Genomic DNA, 13,553 nt, shown 5'->3' with positions numbered 1-13,553 from the left:
GGGGCTTTCAGCATGGATGATTACAAAAAGCAAATAACACCACAGAAACCTCGTTACTTCCCAAGACTCCCATCAGAATGATGAATTGGCAGAATATGAAAGAGACAAATCCAGTAACTCCAGCAGCTTTAGGTGAGTTCCAGACAATTCCTGGGAGGTGCCAGTCTGTTTCACTGGTTCCACATTCAGAATTCATCTTTGCCACGTCTGTTTTTCACACCAGAGAGAGATTAAAACTGTGCCTTCTCCCTTCATAACCAACACCAGCAGCACATGAACTGAACTCCACAGTTATTATTACAACTCTTAGTTCTGACAGTGCATTTTTCTGAGTGTGTCCTGTATTCCTAGAGCAGAGCACAAAAAGCATTTTCATTTTTAAAGCTGCTCCATCCTAAGGTGAAAAGGTCAGATGGATTCTGATGTCAGGAATACTGAAACTGAGTTGAAATGACATGATGTGATTTCATCATTTTCTATCAAAATGAAATGTTTAGAAATTGCAGAAAATAAAAACATACATTTGCTGACTTAAATCAAGATTGTTTCCAAGACGGATCAAAATTTTTTGGGGCTGGAATAAGGCAGTTCAGCTAGTGGGAGAAACCCTTTATATTATGGAAAATCCTGACACAACCCGGATCTTCAGTGAAGATCTCCCAAGGCACAGATTCATCAGCTATGCTATATATTATGTATATAAAATATTGCACATCCTGGTTAGGCAGTGTGACAGATCCCTGCTTCTCAAACAAGGCCTTGCTCCTGCTGGCTCTGCACTCTGCCCTGCTCCTGGGCAGGACGATCCCTCTCTGATCCCTGCACTGATCCTGGAGCACTGGGGTGAGCACTGGCCCTGCCTGGAGGGTTCTGTGTGCCAGTGCCCCACAGGAGCTCAGCCTTGGCCCGTTCCAGCTGGACACAGTGGGACTCAGTGACCCAGGGACAGCCAGGAGCACTCTGGACAGCCAGAACCTCAGATCTGCAGCCCTGCAGCTGCCAGGCTGAGCCAGGAGCAGACAGCATCCCCCACTCCATCCTCTGCTCCCTTTGATCTCTTACTCTGTCACACCAGTGACTTTAGAAGAACTCAACTTCTCCCTGAAGTGCACCAGTGTAAGGGAGAAAAGGAACAGCTGTTAAAAGTTTCATGCTTTAAAACACTGTCTGCTTCAGGCTACTTCACATGCTCTGACACTTCAGCTTCTGTAAAGTCTGTCACATGGTTAAAAGATGTTATTTTGCCGCTGATAAAGCCACACTAAGTGTCAGTGAAAGATTTATTAGCCTGCAGTAATATTTTACAAATTGCCAAGTGTGCTGCTCTCCCCTCTAATACACTCCAAAGTGTCAGAGCAGAGCAGCTGCCAACCCTTCCCTGGACCAGAAGTGAGTGCCCATCTCTGCAGCACCCTGGGGAGCAGGGGGCCCAGCAAGCACGGTGCCATCCTGGGGAGCAGGGGGGATCAGAATCCCGGCACAGCACAGCTGGGGACACCAGAGCCTGCAGAGGACAAGCACAGCACCAGGCAAGCCCCACAACGGGCTGCACAGCTCTGGGGAAGCTGGCCAAAGCAGAGAAATGCAGCTTGGGTACAGGAAAAGGTGCTTAAAGGGTGATAAAGGACTGGAATGTTCTGCCTGGGGAGGCAGGGGAGTCCCCATCCCTGGGTGTGGTTAACAAAGCCTGGATGTGGCACTGGGTGCCAGGGCTCAGCTGAGGGCTTGGGGCTGGGTTGGACTCGATGTTCTTGAAGGTCTCTTCCAACCCAGTGATTCTGGGATTCTGTGTGATTGTGTGATTCAGTGTGATTCAGTGTGATTCAGTGTTTCAGTGATTCTGCGGAAGGGAATTCCCAGAGAGGGCCGCTCTGGGCACCCTGCAGGGCTCTGGGGCAGTGCCCAGGCTGTGCCCAGGCTGTGCCAGGGGTGCCAGCAGCAACACCAACCCCTTCCCCTCCCTGAGCCCAGCAGCTCCTGCCATCCGGGCAAAGCCCAGCCCCACGGGCAGCCCTGCCACGGCTGCAGGAGGAAATCCATCATCAATCAATCAATCAATCCATCAATCAATCCATCATCAATCAATCCATCATCAATCAATCAATCCATCAATCCATCAGCTGCAGGGGTTCTGGAGGAAAAGCACACAGCTTTGGGTGACTGAATTCAAAAGGAGCCCTCTAGGAAATGCACAGTACAGCACAAAAAGGGGAACAGGAGCTGAATCCTGTTCCCAGGGCTGGCCCCAGCACCGGGTGACTTCTGGCAACTTTCAGGTGTCTGATCAAACAAAATGAACAAAAAGCAGTTTTCGTTTCAGGGTAAGCAAATGCAGATTTTCAATTAACTCAAACTGAAAACCCAGAGCACTGGAAAGTGTTGCTTTGGAAACTTCCAGGCTTTGTTGAGCCCTGAAAAAATGGCCATTTGGAAACAGAAATGTCTTTTCAAAATGAAAGATTAAAAGAAGCTGATTTTCTTCTCTTCTTATTCGTGATTAAAATCATCCTGAGAGTTTATTCTTTACTAAAAACTCAGCAAAAATAAAGTTGGCTCAAAATCTCTCTTTTTTTCCCATTAGCTCAGTAGAAGTTTTACTATCCACAAATGGTCAGTACTTGACAGCACTTTGAAATTCACACCTTAACTCTTCTGTGTCTCATTAGTGAAACACAGTCTATAGCACACCTCCATTTTCTGGTTATTCTATCAGGCTGGACCAAGTAATTTCTGATAATCATTTGTCAACAAAAATATTGTTTCAATTGACTGAATTCTGCTCTGACATACTCAACCAGGTTCAGGTAGGTGCAGTTTGGCACAAAAAGAGTCAGTGCAGTTTGGACCAGATCTTTAAAGTTCTTTGAAGTTTCAGATGAAAGAAGTGAGTAATAAATGTGGACCCTGAAACGAAGAGAAGAATGAGGTACCCTCATTCTGCAAGGAAAATGAGCTTAACCTCCTCATTAATCAACACCAAAAAACCAGGAATAAAAGCTAAGCCACAAAGACATAATCAATCTGTTAGATGCTACTTGACAGCTGCATTGAAAAACAGCAACACTAAAGACCCAAAGAAATGTAATCTTAATCTTTATTTTTCAATGGGCATCTTAAGCAGGTTTTCCTTCCATTTTCTATTCCCCACTCTGCTGCCCAGAGAACAGAACTCTAATTACTGCTGCATGCTGAAGGCTGGCCAGTAATTATATATCTTTATCTTCATTAGGAGCCTGTGAACAAGGCTCGCTCTGAACCAGAGCAGGTAAACTGCAAACTCCAGACACATTTCCAATTAAGAGCTCACTTTAAACTGGCACCTCATTCAGCTGTGCAGAGCCCTCTGTGCTGCTGAGGAGGGGAGCAGAACGTCCTGATCCTGATCCTGATCCAGGGCTGTCACCAACAGCCCAGTTAATGGGGTGGGGATGTGAACACACCACACACAGCACTGACTGGGACATCCATGTCCCTACAGGCAATGACTAAAACACCAGAGAGCAAAACTGCTTTTTTACATGTCTTCCAAATGATGTATTGGCTTTAAAATATTTTTTTTCCCTATTCACCAAAAAGATGAGTTAGTAAGGACTTGGTCCATTAACTCCCACAACATAAGGACAAATAATTTCCTTCTGTTTCCAAATCTAAATTAAGTCCAACAATTTGCTATATTTGGCAGATTTAGCAGATCCAAAAAGGCTTCACAGAAGAGAAAAACCCCCAAACCCCAAAGGTTGCTAATAATACAGCCAGAAAGACACATTTAATCAGCAAATACCAACATGGTGCCTAACCAGGTAAACAGGAGCACTGAGAAGATTCTAAAAGGGAAGCATTACAAACACCAAACTTTGAAATTGCTGGGGTTCATCTCATGTATAAGAAACTACCATGAGGAAATTATTTAAAACAAGTCCAATGAACAGAGAAATTGCAATTAATTTTTTTTTTTTTTTTTTTTTTGCCAGAAGAGATAGCTCAGAACAAACCATGCACGATGTACACCTCTGGCCAGCTCTGTTCTTCACTTTCTGTGACAGGGAGCCACCAAACCTGTGGCTGAAAGCAGCCCTGAGCCACACCAAGGGGCAGCAGCACTGCCAGGGCTCTGCACCCACAGCCAGGGGCTGCAGAGGCACAGGAGGAATGTGCCAGCCTGGAAATGCCCCCCAATGGGCAGTGCCAGCCAGCCCCACGTGCCTGACGAGCAGGATGGAAATTGGGATTTGGTGTTTGGTTTGTGCTTCACTGGAGCGAGCCACACAGCAATACCAGCAATAATAAATCTTGGTGTTCCAGCAGCAGAGCCGTCAGGAAATGAAAGGACTTGTTCCATTAGAGAACAGCCCTGCCCTGCAGGGCCTCTGCCTCCCTGGATGGAGCAGCCTGATCCTACCTTAATGACGTCTTCATCTGAAGATCTGCATTCCACAGAGTCCACCAGATCTGTCACAGTGCCATCATCCTCCACAGAAACCACCTTGACAGGGACAGCCACTGTTTTCCCAGTGAGAATAGCTGTGTTCAGGATCTCTGCTTCCTAGGAGAAAAGGAAACCAAAGCCCACTTAGCAGATATATATTCTGCTATTAATTCATTAGCACCACCTGCATTCAGCCTCAATTCCTCATGGCTGTGGCAAGGACTGCTCCCAGGGCAGCAGAAGGCCAGAGCCCCAGAGCCTGTGAGGCCACTGCCCCTCCTATGGGCACCCTGGCTCTGCCTCCAGGGGAACCAGAGGCAGTCTCATGTCCTGGGTAGGTCACTGTGCACCACAGGAATGTGGGATCACACCCTCCTCAGTTATGTGGGATTTACCCTGGCTCCTGGTGGGCAAGCACCTCCCCACAGCTCTTTCTTTACCTCTTAAAGTGGTTTGTGCAAACCCAGCCCCTCTCAGACAGAGGGGGGATGCTGGGAGGGTCTGGGCTCACCAAACAAAACCAGCTCTGTCATGACCAGTGCCTGTTGCAATTCCTCCCATTTAATTTACCAGTTCTAATTTAAAAGGGCTGAGTTCTGGTCACCTGAAGAGCACCAGACCAACCAGAGCTCTGTCACCTGGGTGTCACCTGTGCCTGGCACCACAGACTGGCTGGTCTCTGCCAGGACACTGAGCACAAACTGCTGCCCAAGTCCCCCCACCCTAACTGCAAGATCCTGCTCATTTCTGGGAGGGTCTCTGAGCCTTTCAGAGCTGTGCCTGTGATGCTGGGACCATCCTGTAGAACAAGAGGCTCTTGATTTCAGTTGGCTCTTGTGCAATAAAGGCTCCCAAAGCCCCCCAGGTGCTAAATTCTCATTACCTAAATAGCTCCCACTCTGAGCTCTGGGACTGACCTGATTTTACTCCTGGAAGACAAGAGTGGGGATTGGAACCAAGATGATGACTGCTCCTACTGCCTCTTGGGCTAAAGGGGAGAAGCTGAGATTTTTCTCCTCTAAAGTATTCACATCAAAAAGACCTTTTCCTCTTACTTAAGGAAACAGACACACTTTATTCAGACTCAAAGCAATATTTAAAGAAAGAAAAACCCCTCCTGGTCACTTGATAGCTGCTTTGCTAAGGTTGCCCCATCCTTCCCCGTGATCTTTAGGGAAGGGAGAAAGAGGATTTCACAAAAAGAGAACCTGAGAAGAAAATCCTCTCCCTCCCTCAGCACAAAAGCCCTTCAGATATTTTTAAATTGCAATTCATCCAGGGGTGAGAATATCTGCCTGTAGAGTCAGCCTTGAGTACACGTTGGCTCTCAGTGCAGAATGCACTGCTCAGGCACTGAGTGCTCAGGTCTGCAATGAACTTTCCAGGTTCTGTGCCTTTCCCCCTGTCTGGGCTCTGCACCCAAGTTCCCCAGCACCTTTTGCTGCTCCCATGGGCCCCGCAGAGCTGCAGAGGGGGCAGCACAAGAGCCAGCAGCACTGCTGGCACCCACTGCAGTCACAGCAGCAGCGTCAGGCCCTGCTCCCAGCAGTGCTGCAGCACTCAGGCACCAATCCCATTTCCCTGGGGCTGCTGGAGGCCACAGCACCCACCTGCTGCTGCTCACACCTGAGCTGAGCTGCCCAGAGCTGCTCCCCCAGGCAGCCACAGCTCCTGCCTCCCCTGCATCCATTAGCGTGACCCCCACAATTATTGCATAAAGCAAAGGCAGCTTTAATAACTGAGCCTTTGAAGCAGCGTGATTAATGAGCTCTGCTTACCAAAGGCAAATGCAATTTCCCCTGGTAAGAGCCACTAACTGAGAAGGAGCCTCAGAAGCTCCAGGAATTTCTTCTGAGTCTCTGAGTTTTGCAGGGCTGCCTTTGGATGCTCTGAACAGAGAGTGCATCCATCCCAGGGCAGCTGTCCCTGCCCCTGGCTGGCAGAGCTGCTCACAGCCTTGCCCTGAGCACCTCTGAGTCCCTGCCCTGCCCTGCCCAGAGCCCCCTGACACTGGGTGGCACTGGGTGGCACTGGGTGGCTCTGGGTGACACTGGGTGGCTCTGGGTGGCTCTGGGTGACACTGGGTGGCACTGGGTGGCTCTGGGTGGCACTGGGTGGCACTGGGTGGCTCTGGGTGACATTGGGTGGCACTGGGTGGCACTGGGCTGTCCTGCCCTGCAGTCACTGAGCTGGGTGCTCTGCCTGCAGACATTTCTGCCCCTCCCCAGGTATAGGAAAAGGTATTTCTCTTTATCCAGAGAAGGACTTGAGGACGGCTTCTCCAGGCACTGCTTTGCACCCCACTATGCACAGAGCAACACCAACATTTACCCCAGCTCACCCTGCAGGGCACAAACACCAACATTTACCCAGCTCACCCTGCAGGGTACAAACACCAACACGGACCCAGCTCACCCTGCAGGGCACAAACACCAACATTTACCCAGCTCATCCTGCAGGGCACAAACACCAACACGGACCCAGCTCACCCTGCAGGGCACAAACACCAACATTTACCCAGCTCACCCTGCAGGGCACAAACACCAACACTGACCCAGCTCACCCTGCAGGGCACAAACACCAACACTGACCCAGCTCACCCTGCAGGGCACGAACACCAACACTGACCCAGCTCACCCTGCAGGGCACAAACACCAACACGGACCCAGCTCACCCTGCAGGGCACAAACACCAACACTGACCCAGCTCACCCTGCAGGGCACAGAGCAATAAATGCCCCTGCAGGCCCCTGTTGAGCAGCCAGGAAGGGCTGGACATGCCCTGCTGAAGGCATGTGAACACTGCTTCATTCTGAGGAAACAAATACCATTCTTACTTAGCCACACTGAGATTTATAGTTCAGAGCCTCAGCATGTAAAAGCTATAAATCTAAATAGTTACTAATTTATAACTGTTGCTTTTTGCTGCTTGAGTGGAAAAGGAATCTCCCGAAGAAATATGATGTTCTTTATCTATAACTAACACAGATTACAGGAGATAAGGTGTCAGGGCACCTCGGGATGGGAATGGTTATGCTTTTGCACAGCTACAGCCACAGTCTCACTGGTGAATTTTGATTCCCTCAGCAGCTATTAAAAAGGTGCTGAACTTTCTCTAACTATTAACACAGCATAGCTCTATAATTCACTTACACTGAGCCCCTCCAATAATAAAATGAAATAATCAGAGAAAAACATGTCTCTGCATGTAATAGAAATGGAAGACCAGGTAATCTTTATTCTGAAATTGCTACCACGGTAAATAAACAGTAATACTTTAAAGAAGATGCCAGAGCGAGTGTTCTTTGCTCACTGAAGAGATTCATATTAAATAACTGAGCATATTAAGCCCTCCAGCAGAAACATATTCAGAAGATGTACACAGTGAGCATCAATTTAAGTTGAAATGCAGAAGTGAGTACGTATTAGGTTTTTTCAATTTTAATAGGTAGCTTGCCTGAAATTTAATTTCCCTTCAGACATCTTTTGCCTTATCTTTCCTGGGGTGCAAAAGGACTTTACAATATCTTTATAAATCTTTCCAAATGTCTGTTTCTGTTGTCTGTGTATACACAGTTTGTGTTTGTGTATATATATATATATATATATATGCCTGGGACACAAGGGGGTCCCTTCTGCCCCTCAGGACTCTACAGGAGCCTGTCCCTGGCAGTTTGCTCTGAGCTGGCTGGAAATGCTCACCAGCCCCTGCACTGCATCCTGTCCAACCACATTCTCCACTGGATTTACCTCCCTGCATTCATCACCTGTAAAATGCACTGCTGCTTCTCTCCTGCCCTCAAGTGACCCTGCCACCCAGCACTCACACCCTTCCGGAGGAGAGCCTGTCCTGCTGCAATGCACAGGCAAAAGGAGGTTAAAATCTCCCCAGCAGGACACTGCAACTCCTGCTCTGGAAGCTCAGCAGATCTCCAGAGACATTCCTCATTAGAGCAGGGGAATATATCTGCAGGCTAAAAATCTAATTTCAAAAATCAAGAGTGCTCCTCTCGGGTTTCAGGAGGTATTGTGGCTCCTGGGTTATGCACAGAGTGCAATCAGGGAGAGAATAAACTGCCCCCTGAAATCTCCTGCAGTCCAGAGCATGCACAAACGGGCCTGAACAGCTGCCTGGAAATGCCTCCCATTTGACATTCCCTAAATTCTCCATTTTCAATGTATTTTCTATTAATCAGCATGGAGAGCATTAATCCAGGGTCCCACCTTGGATCTTTTCACTATTTAGGTATAAAGACCTGGATTTGCCTCCTGCCCAAGCAGCAGCCATCCTGCCCATATCAGAGGATCCATGCTCCAGTCATGCATAACCAATTTCAAATCTTATTTAGCATCAAGTCTCAGAATTAAGCAGCTAAGTGACAGCTGTTTAATTAACTCCTTAAGCTGATTAGAAAGCATTACAGAAATCCCCCCAAGGAAGAGTTTATAACTGTCAAGAGAGCCTAAGGCCATGTTAATGCTTCTGTTTAAATTTAGTAAGCTTCTAAACCAATAAAGTCTAAATGCTTGACATTCTCATGGATGTGGTCAAACTCAGCTTTTTCCTCCTGTCCCACTGCAAGGGCAGGAAACAAAAGCAGAGAGAGAGCAGGGATTTGAGGAGCCAGGAGGCAGGAGCTGAGAGAAAAGGCAGGAGCAGCATCTCCCCAGCACTGCCGAGGGTCGTGGCACCAACCCTCCCTCAGCCGGGATTAACGCTGAGCTGGAGCAGAGCTGAGCTTGCACCTGAAATGCAGAGTCATCTCCCAGCCCCTGGCTGCAAGGAAAAGGGTTTCTCCAGCGCCTCTTAAACCCTAAATCCACCTTTAATGATGAGATTATGGCAGCTCAAGTACAAGTTTTAGAAGCAGCTGCTGGGGCCAGATACAAGGTGGTGTGGAGAAACCAGAATTGCTCCAAAGCAGATTTCCTCGCCTGTAGTGCATTATTGTCAGCTCTGAGCTGGCAAACAGCTTGAAATATAGAAAATATAATTCTGATTTCCTTATTTCCCCTGTTGTTTCCAGATTCTTTAGGATGCGCCGGTAAAATTATTGAAAAATCAGCTGCAATTCTTCTGTGTCCAAGGGAATAAAGGAGCAGTGGCCAGAAATAACCCAAATTAATTTGTGAGACCTTTAATATAAACACAAGAGTTCAAAGTACAAGTTTAAATATGGCAAGTATGAGAAATCATGGTGAAAGCTGAATGAGAAAATGTGAAAAGACTGACATGAACTCCAAGGTTAAATGTTTGGTTTAATGTGGGCACCTTTCATCATGCAGAATGAAATCTGAACTCCCTGGGAATGGCAGAGAGGAGGGGGATATAAGCAAATTAATCACATTTCATTCAAGTCCTTGCTATTTATCCAGTTTCCCTTTTTCCTGCAGCAGGCAGGAGAGCTCCAGGGGCAGGTGTGCTGACACGGTGGAAAGGAGCAGCCCAGGAACCCAAATGCACCTCTGGACAATCTGCCTGCTGGTCCCACTCTCCCACACAGCTGCCACAGAGGGGAAAATGGATTCTTTGAATGGCAGAATGTGATTGCACACCATTGTTTAGAAAGGAGTGGGTGGCAGAATCAATACTAGGATATATTTGTCACCCTTTCTTCCTGAGCCTGTGATTCCTGGGATAATTTTGACTCTGTGATGGGGGCGACACCTCCAGCCACGCTGCCACTGCTCCTCACTGGGGCAGAATCACTGGGGGGAGCAGATGGGGCAAGGATGAGCAGTGAAACAAAACCCCAAATACACCCCAAGCCCAGCAATGACAACGTTCCAGGTAAAAAACAGAGAACAGCCAATGGCTGGATTGTGCTGTAGGGAAAAGACAACGTGGCACAATCACAGAGCCTGTCTGCCCCTCCCACTGTCACACACAAGGCAGCCAGGAAAATACCTAATTATATTTCATCTCAGACTGAACTTCTGCAAAGCCTTCCAGCTATTTTATATTCTTATTAAGGAACTTTCATCTGGGTGTAGATGGAATCTATCACTGAGGCTGGAGGAGGGGTGGGGAAGAAGAAAAGCTCAAGATGTAACAGGGTGCTGAGAGCAGCAGAGAGGGGACAAGGAGCAAAGGGAGAGGCAGGGGGTACAGAGGAACAGGGGGATCATTAGAGATGACCAGCAGTGAGGGGTTTGTCATTCCACAGCCTGTGATGCTCAGGAAAAAGCTCAGGAAGGACAGAAATGCATCTCAGCAGGCAGAGGCAGGGTCAGGGCTGCTGCTGTGCTGCCCCATGGAGCAGGCTGGTAATTCCCTTGTTTCCCAGGGTGTGCAGCAAAGACAGGCAATCCCGACTGTGGACACTGCCTGTGATTGCAGGATGCAATTCCACAGCTCTGAGTGATGAAAAGAGCCAGGAAATAAATCATCTCACTCCCAGGGAGAGAAAAACACATCTGCCTGTTGTGTCCCTTCTCCCTATCCCTGTCTGCCTCGCTGGCTCAGCTGGAGTGGCTCTAAACAGGGATTGTGGGCTTGGGTTGGGTTTGTGCAGTGTCCAGCCCTGCTCAGAGCCAGGTCAGGCTGCTGGAGCAGGAACAGCTCCTGGCAGGTCCAGCAGGGCAAACACAGCAAATGCAGAGTGCTGGGAGGGGGCTCCCTGCTCCTGACAGCCTGGGGCTGGGACGGGGCACCAAGGGCTCCAACAGGGACTGCCCTGAGCTGAAGGGAACGCTAAACCTGGGCTTTCTGTGTCTCTGGGGGCAAACTGGGCAGGGCAGGGAGCTGCTGGCACTGGGACAGGCTGGGACAGCACAGCAAAGGCACCAGGTCCCCCTCCCACCCTGACAGCTGGGGAGCCAAACCCTCCCATGGGAATTCACTTCTCCTGGCTGTACCGGCAGCGTCAATTTAATTGTCTCAGGTTCAAGAGGACAAAGTCCCTGTGATGGGTAGCACTTAGGAGCTGTGCCAGCATCCTTCTGGGGAGCTGTCCTGTGCTGTTTGGGTGGTTTGCAGGGCTAACTAGGCTGCCACCAGCCCAGGGAGCTGTCATGCACCTTCCCTGCTTATCAGAGTCTCACCCAGGAAGCCTCAGAGTTGTCAGGCTGTGGTTCTTCAGAGGAATTGCTAATTAATTCACAGGCCCCAAAGTGTAACTGCACAAAGCTGTGTGTGCATCCTTGATTTCAGTCTCCAGACAGGCTGCTGGAGCTGCTCATCAGCACAGCTTGCTCCTGAAAGGAAACAAACAAACCAACCTGTTTGTTTGGGGAGGATTTCCTCTTGGCTCTGCCCCAGCAGGGCTGCCAGGCACCCCCACAGCTTTGCTTTCACTCTCTGGGGTTAAGCAGGACCCATTGGCAAAGCAGGCAAATCAAGGTGCACCCAGAACCACAGAGGGGAAAGAGACCTCTCAGATAAAGAAATCCATTTATCAACACATTCATCCACTCTGAGCTGATTCTCCCATGGTTTTAGCAGTTCTGCTGCTGCTCCTGCAGCTTTCCAGAGGGGAAGATGAGAAGCAGGGAGGTCAGGAGCTGCCCAAGCCTCCAGGTTCTCACTTTTCTTATAAGGAACAGAGACCTCAAGTTCTGCAGGTCACTGTTGGGATGAGAAGTGACCAAATTCCTGCTCCAAAACTCCTCCCAGACTGGCCTGGCAGTTTGAGTGGCACATTCACATTTAGGAATGTCAGGCAAGAAGCAGCCTGAGCTAAATTGGGACCAACACAGGGCCTTGGAAAGCTGCCTGCAACCCAGCAATTCATTCATGAGCAGGCTCAGGGCAGAGCAGGGGGCAGCCTGCAGCCCCCGGGCTCTGCTGCCTCCTAATTAGCTCCTCAGCTGAGCTTTAAACAGAAACACAAAAATAAACAAAGGGGACATTCAGACAAAGATGATGTTCCAGCTCCCATATGGCAAACGGGGCCAAAGTCTGCTGAGAGACATGTGAGCCTGACCTTGGTGAGGACAGCACGGTGGCCAGGACAGAATCTGGGTCACAGCACAAAGCCATGGCAGGGGACAGGACCTGCTCCTGCCTGCAGAGCCTGCACCCTCCTCCAGGCTGGGTCTGAGAGGGGCACCCACACCCCGTTCCAGGCACAAACCCATTTATCCCCGGCTACTTTGGTTCTACACTGCCAGCCCTGCAGCTCAGGAGCCAAATCCTTGCACTTGGTCTCAGGAAGAAAATGATTATTCTTATGTTTTTTAATAGAACACAACGACCAAAGATTTCTTTCCAACAATCCCCCTGCTTACAAATTCTGTGCCCACAGTGGTGGTTTTGTGGCTTCAGTGGCACGACTCACTCAGAACTTCTCTGTGATCAGCCAGTGCCAACTGCCAGGATATAAATGGGTGAAACTCTGCTGGTTTCAGCCATGCCAAGGAAGTGACCCGTACACTTGACTCCCGCCACAGATAAAGGCTGTGCTAAAGGGCAGTATCAGAATCTGAAGGAAGATAAAACACTTTTAGGTCTAGAAGCAGGCTGGGAAAGAAAGCAGTGAGCCTGCAAGCTCTGCTTTGATCATTTAGCCCTTACAGATTTGTGACAAATTGTTTTTTCTGCATGAATCTGAACTGATACAGATTTACATGAGTAGTTAAAAAGTAATACCAATTGGGAAATAAAATCCCTAACAGCACCACAGAAAAGCAATAAACTTAAGAAGCAGTTAGACAGACAGAAGAATGCTTCACAATAGGAAAAAACATTAATAACAGAGAAAAAGAGAGGTTGGACACTTGTAAAGCTGGTTGTGGCAGGCTGAAAGCAGGGAATCCAAAAAGCCATTAGAAAAAAGACATGAAGAATCTTGTAATAATATCCTGGGGAACATGCTTGCTTCAGATTCAATGCCTTTAAGACCATATTGTGTGTCCTGTGACTCTTGTTTAACATCTAATCCTTCCAGAAGGATTGGTAGAGAACTCGTGCTGGTATCAGCCCAATGTCCTCAAGGAAATAAATCTGGACTTGACGTCAAATTGCATATTTTGTACCAGGACATCTGAAGAACTTTCCTAATCTGGTGTATGCAGAGATCTGCACCTGACCATTCCTTTGGTGTCAGTGGGTGTTGGCGGGTGCAGGGGAGCTGCTCCCAAGGGCAGGCACCCAGCAAGGACCTGGCTCTGCTGAGCCCAATGCAAAC

At 48.6% G+C, this 13,553-nt stretch overlaps 1 protein-coding gene across 1 annotated transcript in view; it reads right to left on the bottom strand.

The window, feature by feature from the left end:
• TMEM132D (transmembrane protein 132D) overlaps positions 1-13,553 on the bottom strand; it is a 178,062-nt gene that overhangs the window by 26,252 nt on the left and 138,257 nt on the right. The window contains exon 5 of the mRNA XM_014272018.3: positions 4,400-4,543. Within this exon, the coding sequence (XP_014127493.2) occupies positions 4,400-4,543 (144 nt within the window). The remainder of the gene's footprint in view (positions 1-4,399; positions 4,544-13,553) is intronic.

This window comes from Zonotrichia albicollis, chromosome 18 (genome assembly GCF_047830755.1).
Source record: "Zonotrichia albicollis isolate bZonAlb1 chromosome 18, bZonAlb1.hap1, whole genome shotgun sequence".
NCBI classification, from domain to species: domain Eukaryota; kingdom Metazoa; phylum Chordata; class Aves; order Passeriformes; family Passerellidae; genus Zonotrichia; species Zonotrichia albicollis.
This window is presented reverse-complemented; position numbering and strand designations above follow the sequence as displayed.